Source organism: Populus alba, chromosome 13 (genome assembly GCF_005239225.2).
Source record: "Populus alba chromosome 13, ASM523922v2, whole genome shotgun sequence".
NCBI lineage: Eukaryota > Viridiplantae > Streptophyta > Magnoliopsida > Malpighiales > Salicaceae > Populus > Populus alba.
The window spans coordinates 3,138,577-3,153,887 of NC_133296.1; the positions used below are offsets into that span (position 1 = coordinate 3,138,577).

General features: G+C 35.3%; 2 protein-coding genes across 4 annotated transcripts; both read right to left on the reverse strand.

Annotated features, from left to right (window-relative positions):
- Nucleotides 1-880: 880 nt before the first annotated feature.
- LOC118044072 (protein IQ-DOMAIN 19) lies at nt 881-1,807 on the reverse strand. Its single transcript, XM_035052233.1, has 3 exons — nt 1,457-1,807; nt 1,170-1,373; nt 881-943 (listed from the first exon to the last, which is right to left on the reverse strand). The coding sequence occupies exons 1-3, from the start codon at nt 1,805-1,807 to the stop codon at nt 881-883; spliced, it is 618 nt and encodes a 205-aa protein (XP_034908124.1).
- A 1,187-nt stretch (nt 1,808-2,994) lies between these two features.
- Nucleotides 2,995-9,949, reverse strand: LOC118044057 (serine/threonine-protein kinase Nek2). Of its 3 annotated transcripts, XM_035052213.2 has the most exons (16): nt 9,697-9,949; nt 8,734-8,845; nt 8,520-8,586; nt 7,988-8,053; nt 7,183-7,229; nt 7,038-7,083; nt 6,759-6,839; nt 6,626-6,668; nt 6,492-6,541; nt 6,311-6,392; nt 6,159-6,208; nt 5,553-5,626; nt 5,391-5,442; nt 4,348-4,523; nt 4,080-4,236; nt 2,995-3,940 (listed from the first exon to the last, which is right to left on the reverse strand). In XM_035052213.2, the coding sequence occupies exons 2-16, from the start codon at nt 8,817-8,819 to the stop codon at nt 3,266-3,268; spliced, it is 1,752 nt and encodes a 583-aa protein (XP_034908104.1). In that variant the 5' UTR covers nt 8,820-8,845; nt 9,697-9,949; the 3' UTR covers nt 2,995-3,265. The 3 variants fall into 3 exon arrangements, with proteins under 3 accessions (XP_034908104.1, XP_034908102.1, XP_034908103.1); XM_035052211.2 differs by having other exon boundaries at nt 4,080-4,523; XM_035052212.2 differs by having other exon boundaries at nt 4,080-4,523; nt 8,734-8,867.
- Nucleotides 9,950-15,311: the final 5,362 nt, after the last annotated feature.

Here is a 15,311-nt window from a genome sequence, read left to right on the forward strand (position 1 = left end):
AGAAACACCTTTTTGTGTTATTTGTAAGTTTCGGATTTGTAATAACCAGTGTTTTTATCCCCTCTGAGTATTTCAAAGCCACCACCAGTGGTTTCTCCCACAACAATTGGTATCAGAAAGAGTTTTGGGGTATATCCGAATTTTCAAAGTTGTCAAAAACAAGTTTTGATCATTCCACAGTGTAGATCTCATCAAGACGAACTCACTGTCGCAAGAATCAGCCTGATCGGAGCCGGAGGTAGCACACACGCGCCGCCTGAATATTCTGCATCCCACGCGCACCACGCGCCCAGAGGTAGAAGACGGCTGAGCCACACGCGCGCCATATATTGCGCCGAGCCGAGCCGTCCACGCCGAGTCCAAGCCGCGCCGCAAGCCGAGTCCAAGCGAGAGAATATTCCCGGTTCAACCCAGCGAACCGCCCGCCGTACAGAATTTTTGACCGGTTCACCCATTTCTGACCCGATTTCAACAACGTGTTCCCGACTATTTGGACCATTCCGGATCGATCTACAGTGTCCGTTTGGTCAAATTCGGCTCCCAAAGAGGTGATATAGTCATTCCAAGAGCAAAATGACTACAGAAGTAGTTTGCTTGTTTTTAGCTCTGGTGCTTTCTTTAGGTCGCTGTTTCGGTTCGCTTTGTGACCCGACTTTAGCCTTGGAAGATTCTGTGTCGGCCATGTAGCTTGGTAGGAATGAAAATTGATTAGAAAGAGTGTCGACATAGTCTGGCCGTTCGTAAGAGGAGGAAGCTCTTCCCCGGGTGGTTTTGGAAGGGGGCGAACCAGTTGTATTCATGTTCTTGCCTAAAGATTTTTAGTTCCCCAGAGTAGAATCTGGGAATCTCTCTCTACTCTGTCTATTAATTAATGAATGATTCATGTAGCCACTTCTGTTCTTTGAAACTCCTCGGATTTCATGAAGATTACATCAACTGCCTCCTATGTATGAACAAAAGTTAGCATCACAAATCAGATTTTGAAGGATTAGATTGCATGTTTTTCGTTAACCCTGATGGTACAGCAAAGTTAACATATATATTATGCCATGTTGACAGATTTTGGGGTGATGGACATTATCTCATTTCCAAATTAGCTGCATCGTATAGTTCATCGTCGAAGATACTGTGATTTGGAAGGTACTGCAGACAAAAGGGGGACTACTTACTCTGTTTCTTGATGATTTTCTTTTCATGGCAAGTTGTTGTGTTTCTCCGGCCATCTGAACTCTATGACAACGAGCTCTTGCTTGTTTTGCCATGAGTGTGTGCATTCGTCGAAGAGTTGCAGTTGTTTGTTTCCTCACTTGGTGACCTCTTACTAATGCTTGTAACTTGACTAATCCCCTTAACGCACACAAAGCTTTCCTGGCCTGTAACATGAAGCAATTGATATACATATCTCATCCATGAAGAAAGGTTAAAAATCAAGTAGAAAGGAAGTTTATATGAATACCAGGTAAGAACGAAAGACAGCTGGAATCCTGGTGGCAGCTGCATCTTCCACTGCCCTTCCTTTTCTTTCTACCGCATGTGTTTGTGCGACGACTTTTTTAATAGCTTCTGTGGTTGGCAAAGCAAATGATGATCTAAATATGGGGGTAGTGATGATCGAGTCAAGAGATCTTCGACCCCTGTAAACTCTCTCTTTCTTTGCAGATTTGCCAAAGCTCCATCTCCTCTTATAAGGTGGAGTTGCAGTTGGTGTTGTCTCCTTCTCTGCGTGGAAGGAGACATCGTTCTTCTTTGTTTTCTCCTCCTTTTTTCCTAGCAAGAAGTTTATCATCCACCTGCTTGCCTTTCCCATTGTTCTGCATCACCCCATCGAAGATCCTACTTCAAACCATATTTAACACTGAAAGGAGAAAATGATGAGCAGCTACTGATGAACCTGTCTCTGTATTTCCAATTACTTGAGCACGAAGACGGAGGCATCTTATTGATACCCAATTATAAGGAAGATGATCTTTGCTGACTCATGCATGCATGTTGTATTTAAGTATACATGCATCTTCTTCTTCCTAACCGCGGTCAAGCTGACTTGTGTCATAGTCGATAGGCTAATTGAGGCCTGCAGAAGGTTTTTGATCAAGTCATTTGCCACGCTCCTAAAGGTTGATGGTAAAGATTCTTCTCCCTTGATGAGGCCTTCGCACCTGTTCAAACTTCTGTCTTTTCTAGGGCAAGTTTTTCCCTCTACAAACAAGCTTTTTTATATATTAATATTAAAAAAAAAATTAAAATAAATAAATATATATATATATATATTAATATATTTTTAATTTAAAAAAATACTTTCCAATACATCACCGAAAACATAACCTCATCCCGAACCTCACCTGAACAAGACTCCACGTTATGGATTAACCAGATATATGAGAAACTTATAATCTTTGATGCACAAAAAGGTGACAAGTGTGTTTGGTCGTTTGTCAAGATTTTTTAACATGGTTCCAGCCATGGCATGGTTAGGTAGGAGTTAAAAAAAACTGATAAATTAATTAAATTAACTAAAAAAATTAAATTCATGAAAAAAATTAATTAAATTAATTAGAATATTTAAAAAAATATTCGATTTAGTTTCATAAGCTTTAAAATCAAAAAACCTCAATTGGATAAAACGAATTTGTTTAAAAATAAAAACCAAACCAAAACCAAAACCCATCAAAAAAAATCATCAAAAAACACCTCAAAAAAAAAAATAATGTAGTTTTTTATTTTTTATATAAAATAATCAAAACCAAAACTAGCCAATTGTGTTTTGATTTTTAATATAAAATAACTAAACCGAATTAAAATCAGATTTTATTCAATTTCAGTTTTAATTTTAATATTATTATTTTTATACGTAAAAACTAGAAAAAAACAAAAATAATCAACTGCATGTCATATGATTTATATTTTCTAGTCGGTTTTTTTTTTTTGCTTTTGACAAGACCAGGTTAACGGCCCATCCGATCGAATGTAAATTCAAAAGAGCAAGTATGGAAGTGATTAAAGTTAAAACACATTTAATTTACCACAGTTCAGCCATGGAAGTATAGCATACTGAATACAGGGACACGGCCTTGCTACTTCTGTTCATTTGCATAAATAACATGTAGTAATGGGGCATCTCAATTGGCTTAAAAATTTTACAGCCTATAAAGTTGTCTGCCTAAATATCTATCGTCTCCCCCATAAATCGTTGGCAAAAAGCCAATAGACTAGACTCTAAAAACAGTTTTGCAGTTACAAAATATAGTACACACGGAACCGGTCGCTGTCAATCTTCTGGTTTGGCAGTATTTTCCTTGAAGCTCTTTGTCAGCCATATGGCGGTTTCCCTGGGGGAGACCTTTCCAGGTCCAAATGGCTTTAGCAGCACCCCAAGCTCATCGTACCTTGCCGCTTGCAGCAATCTTGCACTGAATTCTAACAAACCTTCCAGAGCTTCCGCGCGCTGCTGGAGTGATGAGGTGTCAAACCTGCGCTGCCTCGTGTCTGATGAGGTGCGGCTTGATGCCCCAGCAGTGGCGTTTTGATTGGAGGAATTGCTTCCGTTCTCTTCATCTACCTGAAACATACCAAGTTCAATTCCTTGCCAGGCCTCAGTGAGATTGGGCCTTGCAGAGGTTCTGTCGCTGAGTTGAACGGTGCATTTATCCTTTGTGATTGAGCAGTCACCATGACGCAAGGAGTTGTATGACCCTCTTGCTGAGGTTGATGAAGTTTTCCGGACAGGGAGGAATGGTTCATCATATGAAGCCAGCGGGAATTCAGCCATCCTATCAATTCGAGGAGCATTTACAGAAACATCCGGAGATTTTATCTGGCTAAGGATGCTAATATTAGTCCCACTAGGGGAATTTTGTATCCTGCCTTTTGATGGCAATGGAAAAGATGCTCTGCGAGCTGATGGGTTGGAGTTTTTAGTCGGTGTTTTTCGAGTGACAGGAAGCTGAAAAGTTGAAAAAGGACGTGTGAGATCCAAATTGTAAAACCATCAGAAGTTGTTCATAATTTCTGCATTTGTGTATGTGCGTGCATGTGAGAGAGAGGGGGGGGGGGGAGGGAGAGAGAGAGATTCATGTGCTTACAGATTCACATTTTCTTGCAGGCTCTGTCCGTCTCTTAATAGTGACAGAGGCTTTGGTCGGTGTGAGTTTTGGAGTCTTGGCACTGTTTGAAGGTTTTGATGCAATTGATCTACAAATGACTGTTCCTTGGCTGCACTCGATGGATGAATCTGATAACCTTCGATTCAAATAAATCGGTGTATCATGTATCCCTTCAGTAGAACACATAGAATCTTGCTCTGCTACAGATATACTTGGATTTAATGCCCTATCATTACCAAGTGAATACCTCTTGTCCCTGTGAACTTTGCGAGGATTATCTTCTGGCACTAAAAATCTTGTTTTCTTCATGTAATGGGGTTCAGGCCATTGGAAAGGTAATGTATTCTGTCTAGGGCTGCTCATCTTAAGATGAATCTTCAGGACGTAAGGCTGAAGATGCGGATGCCTGAGCAGCTCTGCAGCCTGTGACAGTGAATATTTTGAGTGAGAACAGAACACATTACTATGCCACATAAATGCAAATGCTCAAATTTCCTTCTATTGCAATGGTTGACCTATAGGCAATTGTAACACAAAATGCAAGGCTGTCATGTACAAACTGGCAAACCTTTTGCTGGCTCCATTTCTACATGCTTTCTGAAAAGTATTTGAGAGTAGCAATCAAGAAAACTTATTCACTCTGATTTACTGCACAATGCAAGGGTAAAACATATTCATAGAGTCCCAATAATATTATTTTCCTTGTTAGAAAGAAAGAAAGAAAGAAACCTCCCCCTCTATGTTAGTGTTTGTTGAGTACCAGGCAAGTACATGTAATGCACGAGGGGGTCAACGATTACAGCTGCGCTTATGAAGCTTAGGTGAGGGTGAAATGTTGCTACAAACTTATGGTAAATGCAGTGGGCATTGTGGCATAGCAACCATCCAATCAACAAAGTATACTGAAGCTTGCATGGTGCCTTTGTGGTGTTGTAGATAAGGGTTTAGGAGAAACTAATTATTTTTCCACTTGCCTGGAGATAACACTTCGGTGAATTTAAAAAATTTCCATGGTAATTTATTTTCAGTTCTCTGGCAACATTTGCCTTTAGTAGTTTAGGATGACTCTTGTTATTGGAAGAAAACAAAATGGCACAACAAATCTCACTTCCACAGCAGACCTTGAAACAGTTTCCAACTCTTGGAGATTGTTTCTACGTGCAAAGTAAATTCAAAGAAAGAACAAAAATGAAGTGAATTTTATGAATCATCTTTATGTTGGCCTATTGTCATGCAGTGTACTAGATTCACATATAATGTAAGATGCAGATTAAAAGAGATCACACGTACACCGGGTCTGAGCTCTGGATTCTTTCGCAGCATGCTTTTAACAAGTCCTCGGCTAAAAACACAAACAGGAACATGATTAGATGATTATAGGAACAACAATAAAATCCAGTATCTTAAATACAATCAGCGACAACATTGGAAAAACAAATGATGAAGACTTACAAGGCACCAGAATATTTAGTTGGAAGTGGAGCCACAATTGACTTATTTATTTTGTTAATCAGTGCTTGCATATCCTGCTCAAGAGATGGAAAATAAAATCCATACAGGGAAATGAACAAAAAAATGGAGCAGAAAATGCAGGAGAAAGCTCAAACAGAAATGGATGGGATGAGAGCCTTCTAATGTTGATCATACTGATCAAACTGCAGACCAAAATGGCTAGTGAACGTGGGACTCGAATGGTCCACTATAATGGTGCATAGTTCTTTCTTTCCTTCACATCTTTTTTTTTTCTTTTTGGTGGGAAGACCGGGGAAGGGAGGAGGCGGCGGGAAGGTAAATCCTCTACCAAAAAGTCTCGGTGAAACTCAAACCAGAGTATAAAATAATCCAAAATGATTGTTTTTCAACTTTGACAGAAAACATAATATATGCAGCAAACCTTGGGACTGTACTATAAGAACATACATGATTTTGGGCAGGAAAATAACACATTGATGATGCTAGGTATCACTTGGAGTCCTAGTTCAATGTAAATGCATGAGAGCATGACTTGTTCATCTTTGAAATTCTGCCAAGTATAGAAACAGGATAAAAAATACTTACAAATGCTTTAAATGCAGGCCTAAGAGAGGTCATTTCATATATACAGCAACCTGGGAGACAAATTTTGAGAAGCAAAGGTAGTTGTGAGTAACTGAAAGAGCAATCAAGAACGTGTAACTTCTGCATACACATCAGTACACTGAGCAACTTACCTAAAGACCAAATATCTGACTTAGAACCATAAGGTATGTCAGCAAGAAGCTCAGGACACATATAGCTGGGCGTTCCCACGACCTGAACACATATGAGCAAGTCCCACCAATGACAAATCACATTCAAGGAAACTGAGATAAAATTGGAAGATTAGCCCAGCTTAAGGGCTGCGTAACTTACAGAGGAAGCAAGGTCATCTGAAGTTAATATTTTGGCAAGTCCAAAATCACCTGCACCAGGATGGGTTGTCAATTATTCAGAAAAAAGTACACTCCCTTTCATTAAAATCAGAAGGTGTCAATCAGATCACTTACCAAGACGAATGTCTTGCTGTTTTGTCAAGAAGATATTGGAGCACTGAACAAATCATGAGGCCTTGTCAGTAAAATGCAGTTTCAATTATTGGCACTGTTTTGAATCTGAGTACACAAAATACATGCCACTAACCTTGACATCACGGTGAAGAATGTGGTTCATATGCAAGTAGTCAAGTGCCATGAGAAGCTGAACGAGCCACTTACAGAGCTTCTGAAACATTCAATAACTAAGAATCAGTTATTCAGTTGCAAAAAGATCCTCCAAATTGAAATTTTGAATTAAAAAAATAATTATATTTTAAGGATGTAAATGGAAACTACATTTCTGAAAAAGAGAGGGGCCTCCCCCAAGCAAAAAACAAAAGAAAAGAAACAAAGAAAGGTAGAAAAGATTTTTTTAAAAAAAAACCTCTTCAGAGAACAGCATGCCATTAGCTTTCTTTATAGCTTCTGCCCTGTAATAATAAGGAAAAGAAGAAAGAATCAGGCATGGCCAAGGTTAATCTAGGCTTCAAGTAAAAGCAACGCCAGTTCCAGTAAGAGTGAAAACTTACATGTCTCCTCCTTCACAATAACCTATAATAATGCACACATAGCAACCCTGACTCCAAAGCATAAAAAAGAACCAATATTAGCCTATTTATATAAAAAAAAAAAAAAAAATCAACTACTTGTGTTCTTAGCTCAATCCTTAGATAACTAAAATACTTTTTTCCCAACCTGACAGAATGATTCAGAAAACCCATCTCAACTCAACTAAACATCACCTTATCCCAAATAACAAGGAAAAAGCTTTGAATACTAAGTAGACAAAAAACAATATCACGCAAAAGTAGTACATCTTTTGCACGTCGTTGAAAAAATGAAGCTTTTGCTAGATTAAATAAAGCATATTGGAGTTCAGAAATATAAAATGTAAATTTATATGGAGAGTTGACTTAAAAAGGGGTAAGAAATAATGCCAAGTTTCAGGTAATGTCTGTCAATGGCATTCATTAATGATATAATGCAACCATGAAGTTAAATTTCATGTGTTTAACATTAACGTTAAGGATAGCTACTAGATGATGTTAAAAAATAGTTAGAATGCAACAAGTTTAAGGCACGTCCCTGAACGATTTAGCAAAGACTAATAGGACATCGGTCTACGATATCTGATTGCAAAAGCAGCAATCTATAGGAGTTGAGTTAGGAAGAGGATTTTAAAACCTTACAGAAAATATGGAACATTGAACACCAAGATTCTCTAAATCAAAAAATGGACATCCAACCATGAAAAACCATTAGAGATCAAGACAAAATGAAGAAGAGGTAAGGACATTTACTCATAAATAAGTAGTAACAACAGGAACAGTATACCTTTTCTACCCAGGAATCTTTGTACTCTACAATAAATGGACTTCGGATCCTAGAAATGAGCTCTTTCTGTATAAAACAGAAAAGGGGTTAGACCTGCAGATCCAGTATAATCTATCAAAGGTGAAAGCTAGATCAACCAGCTCTGCATGCATAGTTCATTACTCTCGGCTATATTACAAAATTGTTCTGTCAGCATTTCTGATGTACAGGTTCAAGCATCCTAATTTTGAAGGGTATTAACATGTAAAGCTAATTAATTCAGGGCCTTGATTAACAGTGTGATACAAGTATCTTTACATATGCAACAAAGACAGTAGAAACATTTGTTTTTCTCCTCTCTTTTTTCTCCCAAACAACTTTATTAGCAAGTTTTAATTGCACGAACAATGTCAAAGCATAACAGAACATCAGTTAAACAGAAACATAGGAGGATTACAAACATAAACAGAGCCAATGTCAGATTTGGTGTTAGATGATGGAGATGAGTCATTCTGCCAAAGTCTTCAAAAAAAAAAAAAAAAAAAACATTGACCTCTTGATGTGCAGATCGACGTGACCTGTCAGTCTGCCTGGCAAGCCTGATCTTTTTCAACACATACCTTAAATTGACATAACAATAGAATCAGAGTTGAAATGAAACCAATCACCTGAGTATATGATATTGCTCACAATTTATCATTGTAATGGTGGGATTTTACAGCAAGTGAAGAAATGCAGGAAGAGCAGAGTATAAGTTTCATTCTCACTTCTTTTTTTCATGTTTATGCCTCACAAGAAGAGCTGAACCAAAAGAACCCTTCCCTATTTGCTCTAATATTTCATACTGCTCCATCTGAGAGATTGAAATGACTTGCTTCTCTGGATGTAGACAAAAAGAAATCTTCAACGCCATAAAGAGAATGCAGTAAGGTAATAACAAGAAAAAGCTACACTGTCTGTAAAGTTACTCCATAAATGCATATACTATAAGCTACCAAAAACTTCTTTACTAACAAAGAAAGGAACTGCGCGAAATTGACCAAAAATAAAATAAAATAACTGGGAAGGCCCTTGAAAGCTAAGAAATAAAAGAATTATGAGAGCAGTTTAGGTAAGCATGAATAATAAAATCATCCAATAATCTCACAAATGGGGAAAAAAATTTAATTGTATGTTTATTAGCCAAAAAAAGAAGAGGAAATCAAGGGAAATTAAATGAATATTTGTGGGTTCTGTTTTTAGTGGAAAAATGCTTAATTTTTCTATGAACAGATCAAGTAAACTATTTTAATTGTATAAAGCTCGACTATTCATGAAACTATCAATTTCTTACCAGCCCCTAATTGTTGCATAGTTAAGCATCCTAAAGACCATATTTCCTGCCTTTTTCTTCATTTTCTCAGTAACCAAACACTCTCATTACAAAAATAAAAAAAAAAAAAAAAAAAAGACAGGGAGAGAGAGAGAGACTGTACAAAAAAAATATCTACCTAAAGTAGCACATACAAAGACCACAAATTCATCAACTTATCTCCCTACATTACAAATCAAGAACTTCAAGACTTAACAAGTTAAACAACTAAGATCCCAAGGGACCTTGAGAAGACAAATGCAGCTCCAGGAAATGCAAAGCAGACTAAAAACAGAAGCAGTTTTTACATTGACAAAAAGAAAGTGAATCAAATCTACAGATTCCACAAAGAAAAAGATAAGAAAAGAAAGGGAAGTACCTGAGTGATGTACACAGGTAGTAGATCAAAAGAGAAAGAGAGATCACAATGTGAGCGAAAGAGAGGGAAACAAGAATGTGGCGTTAGACATTTTCATGGAAAGAAAGAAACTAGGGGGTTCAGATGACAGAAGTACAAGATGAAGGAGAAGCTGGAGTTGAAGAGGAAGTTGCAGCATTAGCAGCAACAGTGCTTCTTGAGACATTGATGTGTGTGCCTGTGTTTTTTGGAGTGAGAGAGAATGACAAATTTTGGGGTGTATATATATATATATATATATATAAAAGAAAAGAGAAAATAAAGAAAGCAAGAAAATATGTTATGGGACCACAAGTCCCATGGATTCATTGACTATTTCACATTAAAATGTTAGGAAGGAGATTGGGAGTGCTAATTGTTGGGTTATATTACTATTTTTTTTCTCGCAGAAAGCAACAAAAGCAGAGAGTCTAGGCAACGAAAGCCTAGCCCTAAAGAAAGAAACAAAGCATAGGCTAAGAGAGTTGATGCATCTTTTTGTAGGTGAGGAAGAGACAAAGTAGAGTCACAAATCACATGAAACTCGAAGAAAGTTAACGCTAAATGCTTTAGCTTGAAGCACTAATGGAAGATTTTTAGAGGGAGCTTAGCATGGGACCCTATCATAAACATGTTAATCAAATCAAATTATTATTGATTCATTCATATTTGACAAATATTCCATGTCAATTTACAAATGTTGGAGTTGGATTCTCCCCTTGTGTCCAAATTTCACAATTGATTTCAGATTCTTCGATTTAGATTAGGTGGGAACAAAAATAATTCTTTGTTTTTATAATGCATCAAATTATAATTATTTAATTTGAACTAAATGGTTTAGATTCATGAAAATAAGAGGATCCTAATCCACAAACATAGTTTGAAAAGGGGATGATTTATTTCTTAGACCAGTTTTCTTTCCTATTCAAATGATAATTTTGTTCATTTTCCAAGAATTTTTTAAAAAAATCAAATTTCTTCAACATCCAAGACCATATATATAAATATAAAATCTAATTATCATATAGTATAAACTCTTTTAGTGGTAATGTTTATATAATAATAACTGCTTTTTAAAATGTTTTTTATTTTAAAATATATTAAAATAATATTTTTTATTTTTTAAAATTTGTTTTTGAGATCAATATATCAAAATAATTTAAAATATAATAAAAATAAAAAAACTAGGCAATATACTGTATTATCAGCTGTGTATTAGATAGACTTGGGAATATTAATCAAGAGATTCTAATTGATCATAATAATAGAGGGTGAGGAATGACAAGTCAAGATTGATTGGTTATTTTCTTGCTTTCTAGAGGAGTTAGTGTCATGAAAAGGAGTGAAGGAAGGAGCGAGAAGTGGTCATGGGCTAAAACATAATGAGTCAAAAAGACTGAAAAGAAATGAGACTTAAGGTGAGGGACTGTCAGTTAATTTGTCAGCTTTCTTGGGCTCTTTTCATAATTACAGGATTTTCATTTTTTATATATAATTATAATATTGTGTGGCGTCGTGCTTGGTTTAGATTTTGGTGGTAAATTCTTGAGATTGATTCGTGAAGGGAAGAAGACCGGCCGGAGGAAACAGCAGTGGATCCCACATCCCTATCTTCAATCACGAGGCTAATTATCCGGCGCTTTTTATTCTTCTTACATGACCAAACTACCCTTCTTCTTTTTTAAAATTCCTCCATCTGCCCACTGGTTCAGTAAGACTGCACCGCCTGTCATGGTCAAGATTACTGTACGTGAGGAATCTGGTTGGTAACACGATAAGATAAAAGTTATTTTCTTAAAGTATTTTTATTTTAAAATATATGATGTAAGCTTACAAAATTAAAAAAAAAATTAAAATTATTATTGAATTGTAATAGAGTATTATTATATTATATTTTGTGGTTATAATTTGAAATAAATAAATTTAAAAAAATAATATTTTTTTGTTTGATATTATGTTAGTTTCTAAAATGGTTTTAAATTATTTTAATTTTAAAAAGTATCAAAGTCATATTGTTTATATTTTTTTATATAATTTTGATATATTAATATTAAAAATATCTCTTTAAATTAAAAATATTTTCCATTACATTACTAAATATAATCTATAAATTATAGTGTTTTAGTAATTAATTTTTAATATAGAGTTTTTAGTTGAATCATTGCAAAACTATAATATCTCAATTAAATAAACATTTTTAAAATTACAAGTAAAATCTAACACCGTTATAATCACATCTCACTATCAAATAGACTATAAATTTATATAAATTTATTTGGTTAAATATCAAAATCAGACAATTCAAAATAATATAATTTTACAACTAAAAATTAAAATAATATATTTTTAAATAATATATGGCTCGCCACTTAGCGAAGCTTGAAAATGATAAATCTGATAAGCTTGCTAGATCACTATATATCAGACTCGACTTTGAGCTGAGTCTAAAAATTATAAATTTGCTAATTTATTAAATTTTTATATATTTAGTTCAATACTTAACTAAACAAAACAAGGGAGAATTGAATTATTTCCCGGTTGCTAATTTAGAAGAAGGTAAAATAGGAGATGCGTGGAGTCCCTCCCCAGTTCAATGCCGACGTGAAAGAAGAGGTCTTCTTCTTCTTCTTCTTCCAAGTGGATGGATGCGGCGAAATCTAACGAATGTGCTTTAACTCGGGATCACATGCAAAACCATGGTCCCCGGAAGCAAACGCTGCTGGCATCCACCCCACCACCTTCATATACGCCACATTTGACTCTTCCCCATCAAACTAAGTTCATGTTTCATTAACTGTCGGTTCACCATTCGCCCCAGTGAGTTACAGAAAGATTTCCAAAAATATCAAATCTTTCGATGATTTCATCAAACATGATTGAAAAGTGAAAACTTTTGGATTAGTATTTTATACTTGTTTTTAAAATATTTTTTGAATTATTATGTATTTTAAAAAATATTAAATTGATGTTTTTCAAATATTTCTTTTTAGTTTTAATGTATTAATGTCAATACCTAAGAACCCAATTGCATTTACCAACCTCATGCCATGCATTGATCAAAATCAATAGAATTTATAATTTAAAGGGAATTTATATATTGGTGTAATTAAATCCAATTACCCACTAATGCATAATGGTGTAGTTAAATCCAAACTTTAATTTTTAAATTTCGGTGACTTATTTCGTCTCTAATTTCCCCTCTGTCCACAGGTAAAGTATCTTCAATGCTGGTTGCTTGCCTGTGTTTCTAAGAATCGACAAAACCTACTAATACTTGATAAAGAAATGGAGCTACATTTGTTGAAGCTTTACATTAATCTCACATTAAGCTCACTGGGGCTTCACCTTTTCCCTTTATGGTTGAAGATACAACTTCTAGCTAGAGAAAAGTTGAAGAACACACCAAGATATGACCTTTCCCATCACTGTTCCATGCCATGTAAAAGGAACCCGCCCATTGATTGGGATGCGTGGCTCCCTCAAGTAACTACACAGGAGGGTGTCACGTTGTCGAGACCCATTTGGAAACGTGCAGTTGAAATTATATTTTTAAAAAAATTAAATTTTTTTATTTGTGTTTTGTTAAAATTTAATATGATTTGTATGTTTTATATCGTTTTGATGTGCTGATATTAAAAATAATTTTTAAAAAATAAAAAAAATTATTAACATGCATTTCGACACGAAAAATTATTTAAAAAACAACTATTATCACATTACCAACCACTATCATCATCTACTACAAAAGAAAATGTTCAAGCTCAACCAACTCACATAAAAGGTGATGGATCATCAGTACCCATGGAGTGTGATAAAAATCCAACCTTTATGTGATCTTACTCAATGGAGTGTTATCTCCACAAACTAACCATGGTGATGATCATTGCACACACGCCTCCTTTGACTTTGAGGCAATCCCAAAAGGTAAACCACGTCTAAATTAGAACAATAAAGAATTGAAGCCTTGTATGCTTGAAGGGAAGCATGAAATAGAATGGCTGGAAGAGTCGTGTTCTTAACTAAAGAAAGGATAATGGTGGCTTTTCAATGTATTGGCAAGCACGATTATGGTTTAGGGCATGCTCTGGCACCGTGGGTTGGGCACACGTCGATTGTGGATTTCATTTTCCTTTCACAAAGTTGAGTTATACAATTAAAAAAAAAAAAAAAAAAAAAAAAACCCTCTCGATAACCTTTGTAATGATAAAAGAGGACCAAAAATACAAAGAAAAAATTCTGACAGAGGAAGTCTTTGTGTAAATAATTTCTCTCTTTTTGTTTTTTCCTTGAGGGGATTTGGGGGGTAACGAAGGTTTTTTGGTGAGATACTGCAGGAGAACATGGTGAAATGGTACAGAAAATGTCTAAAATCAGATAAAGATATAAATAAAAGAGGGATATGGAGGGTGCCACCCACAACAAAAGTCCAAACTCACATGACTCGGTCCTTAAACACCACTCAAGTTGTCAAGTTGATGTTCTTAATGTAGCAGCTGGCTCATAGAATCAAAAGGTTAAACTGTGGTTGGAAGAGAGGAAAAAAGACCTGAATAATTGAAAGGTGCAACATCGAAGACTTTTGGCAGAAATTGATTTTGATAGGTTTCACCTCGAACCTACATGGCAACGAATGAGCAGTGATGTTAGCTTCGTATCCTAACCTAAATACAGTGGTAGCCACAACGGACGCCACGATGCAGAATGTTTTTCTATTAAAAAGACATTTTTTCATAATTTCTTTTAATTTGATGTTTTTCATTCAAATACCGGATTGTCACTGTGAAGGAAATTTTGGATAAGACCAATATCAATAGAAAATCTACCAAATTACTGTTTCTACTCATAAAGTAAACATGTGCGCCTTTTCAATTCAAAAGAAAAAAAAAAAAAGTGAAATGTATTTAGAAAACTTTTTATTTATTATTAACATGAATGTTCGGATTAGTTTGCTTGTACCTCGACTAATTTTATAAATTTTAAAATTAATAATTATATAAGCCTTTAATGACCAACTATCATAATGGAGATGAAATATTTCAAAACTGGCACATCAATACATGAAACAATAAGAGAAAAAATGTGTCTGATGATGACATGTTGGGCAAATTCTTGATGGCAGGTCAATGCAGAAGAAAAAAAATAAAATTATGGTAATTATTCTTTCTCCAATCCAACTATATAAAAATCACCCTGCCAATATATATTGGATAAATAAACCTCTAGAACCAAAGTTTTTCGTGTTCATAATTAACTGGATGCAGTTGTCAAGGTTGCTGCAACGACAGTACTGTATATATCTTTGATCTACGCAAGCTGTGATTGTGCATGAACACTGAAGGTGCAGAGAGTTCTCTTTCTGATTACAATGAATGAACTCAGAGTAGAAACAGAAAAAAGAGCTGAAAAAAGTAAAATACTTGGGAGTTTTTGGTATTTTCAACATAGCCAGGCATTGAAGCAATGGGACCTTGCATAACGACATGAAATAGATGGTCAAAGAGTATATAGATCAATTAGTCAGACAGAAACAATTCAGGAAGGTTTGTGAATTGTAAGTGTCAATTAACCATGATCATAACTTTTGATCTCAACATCTG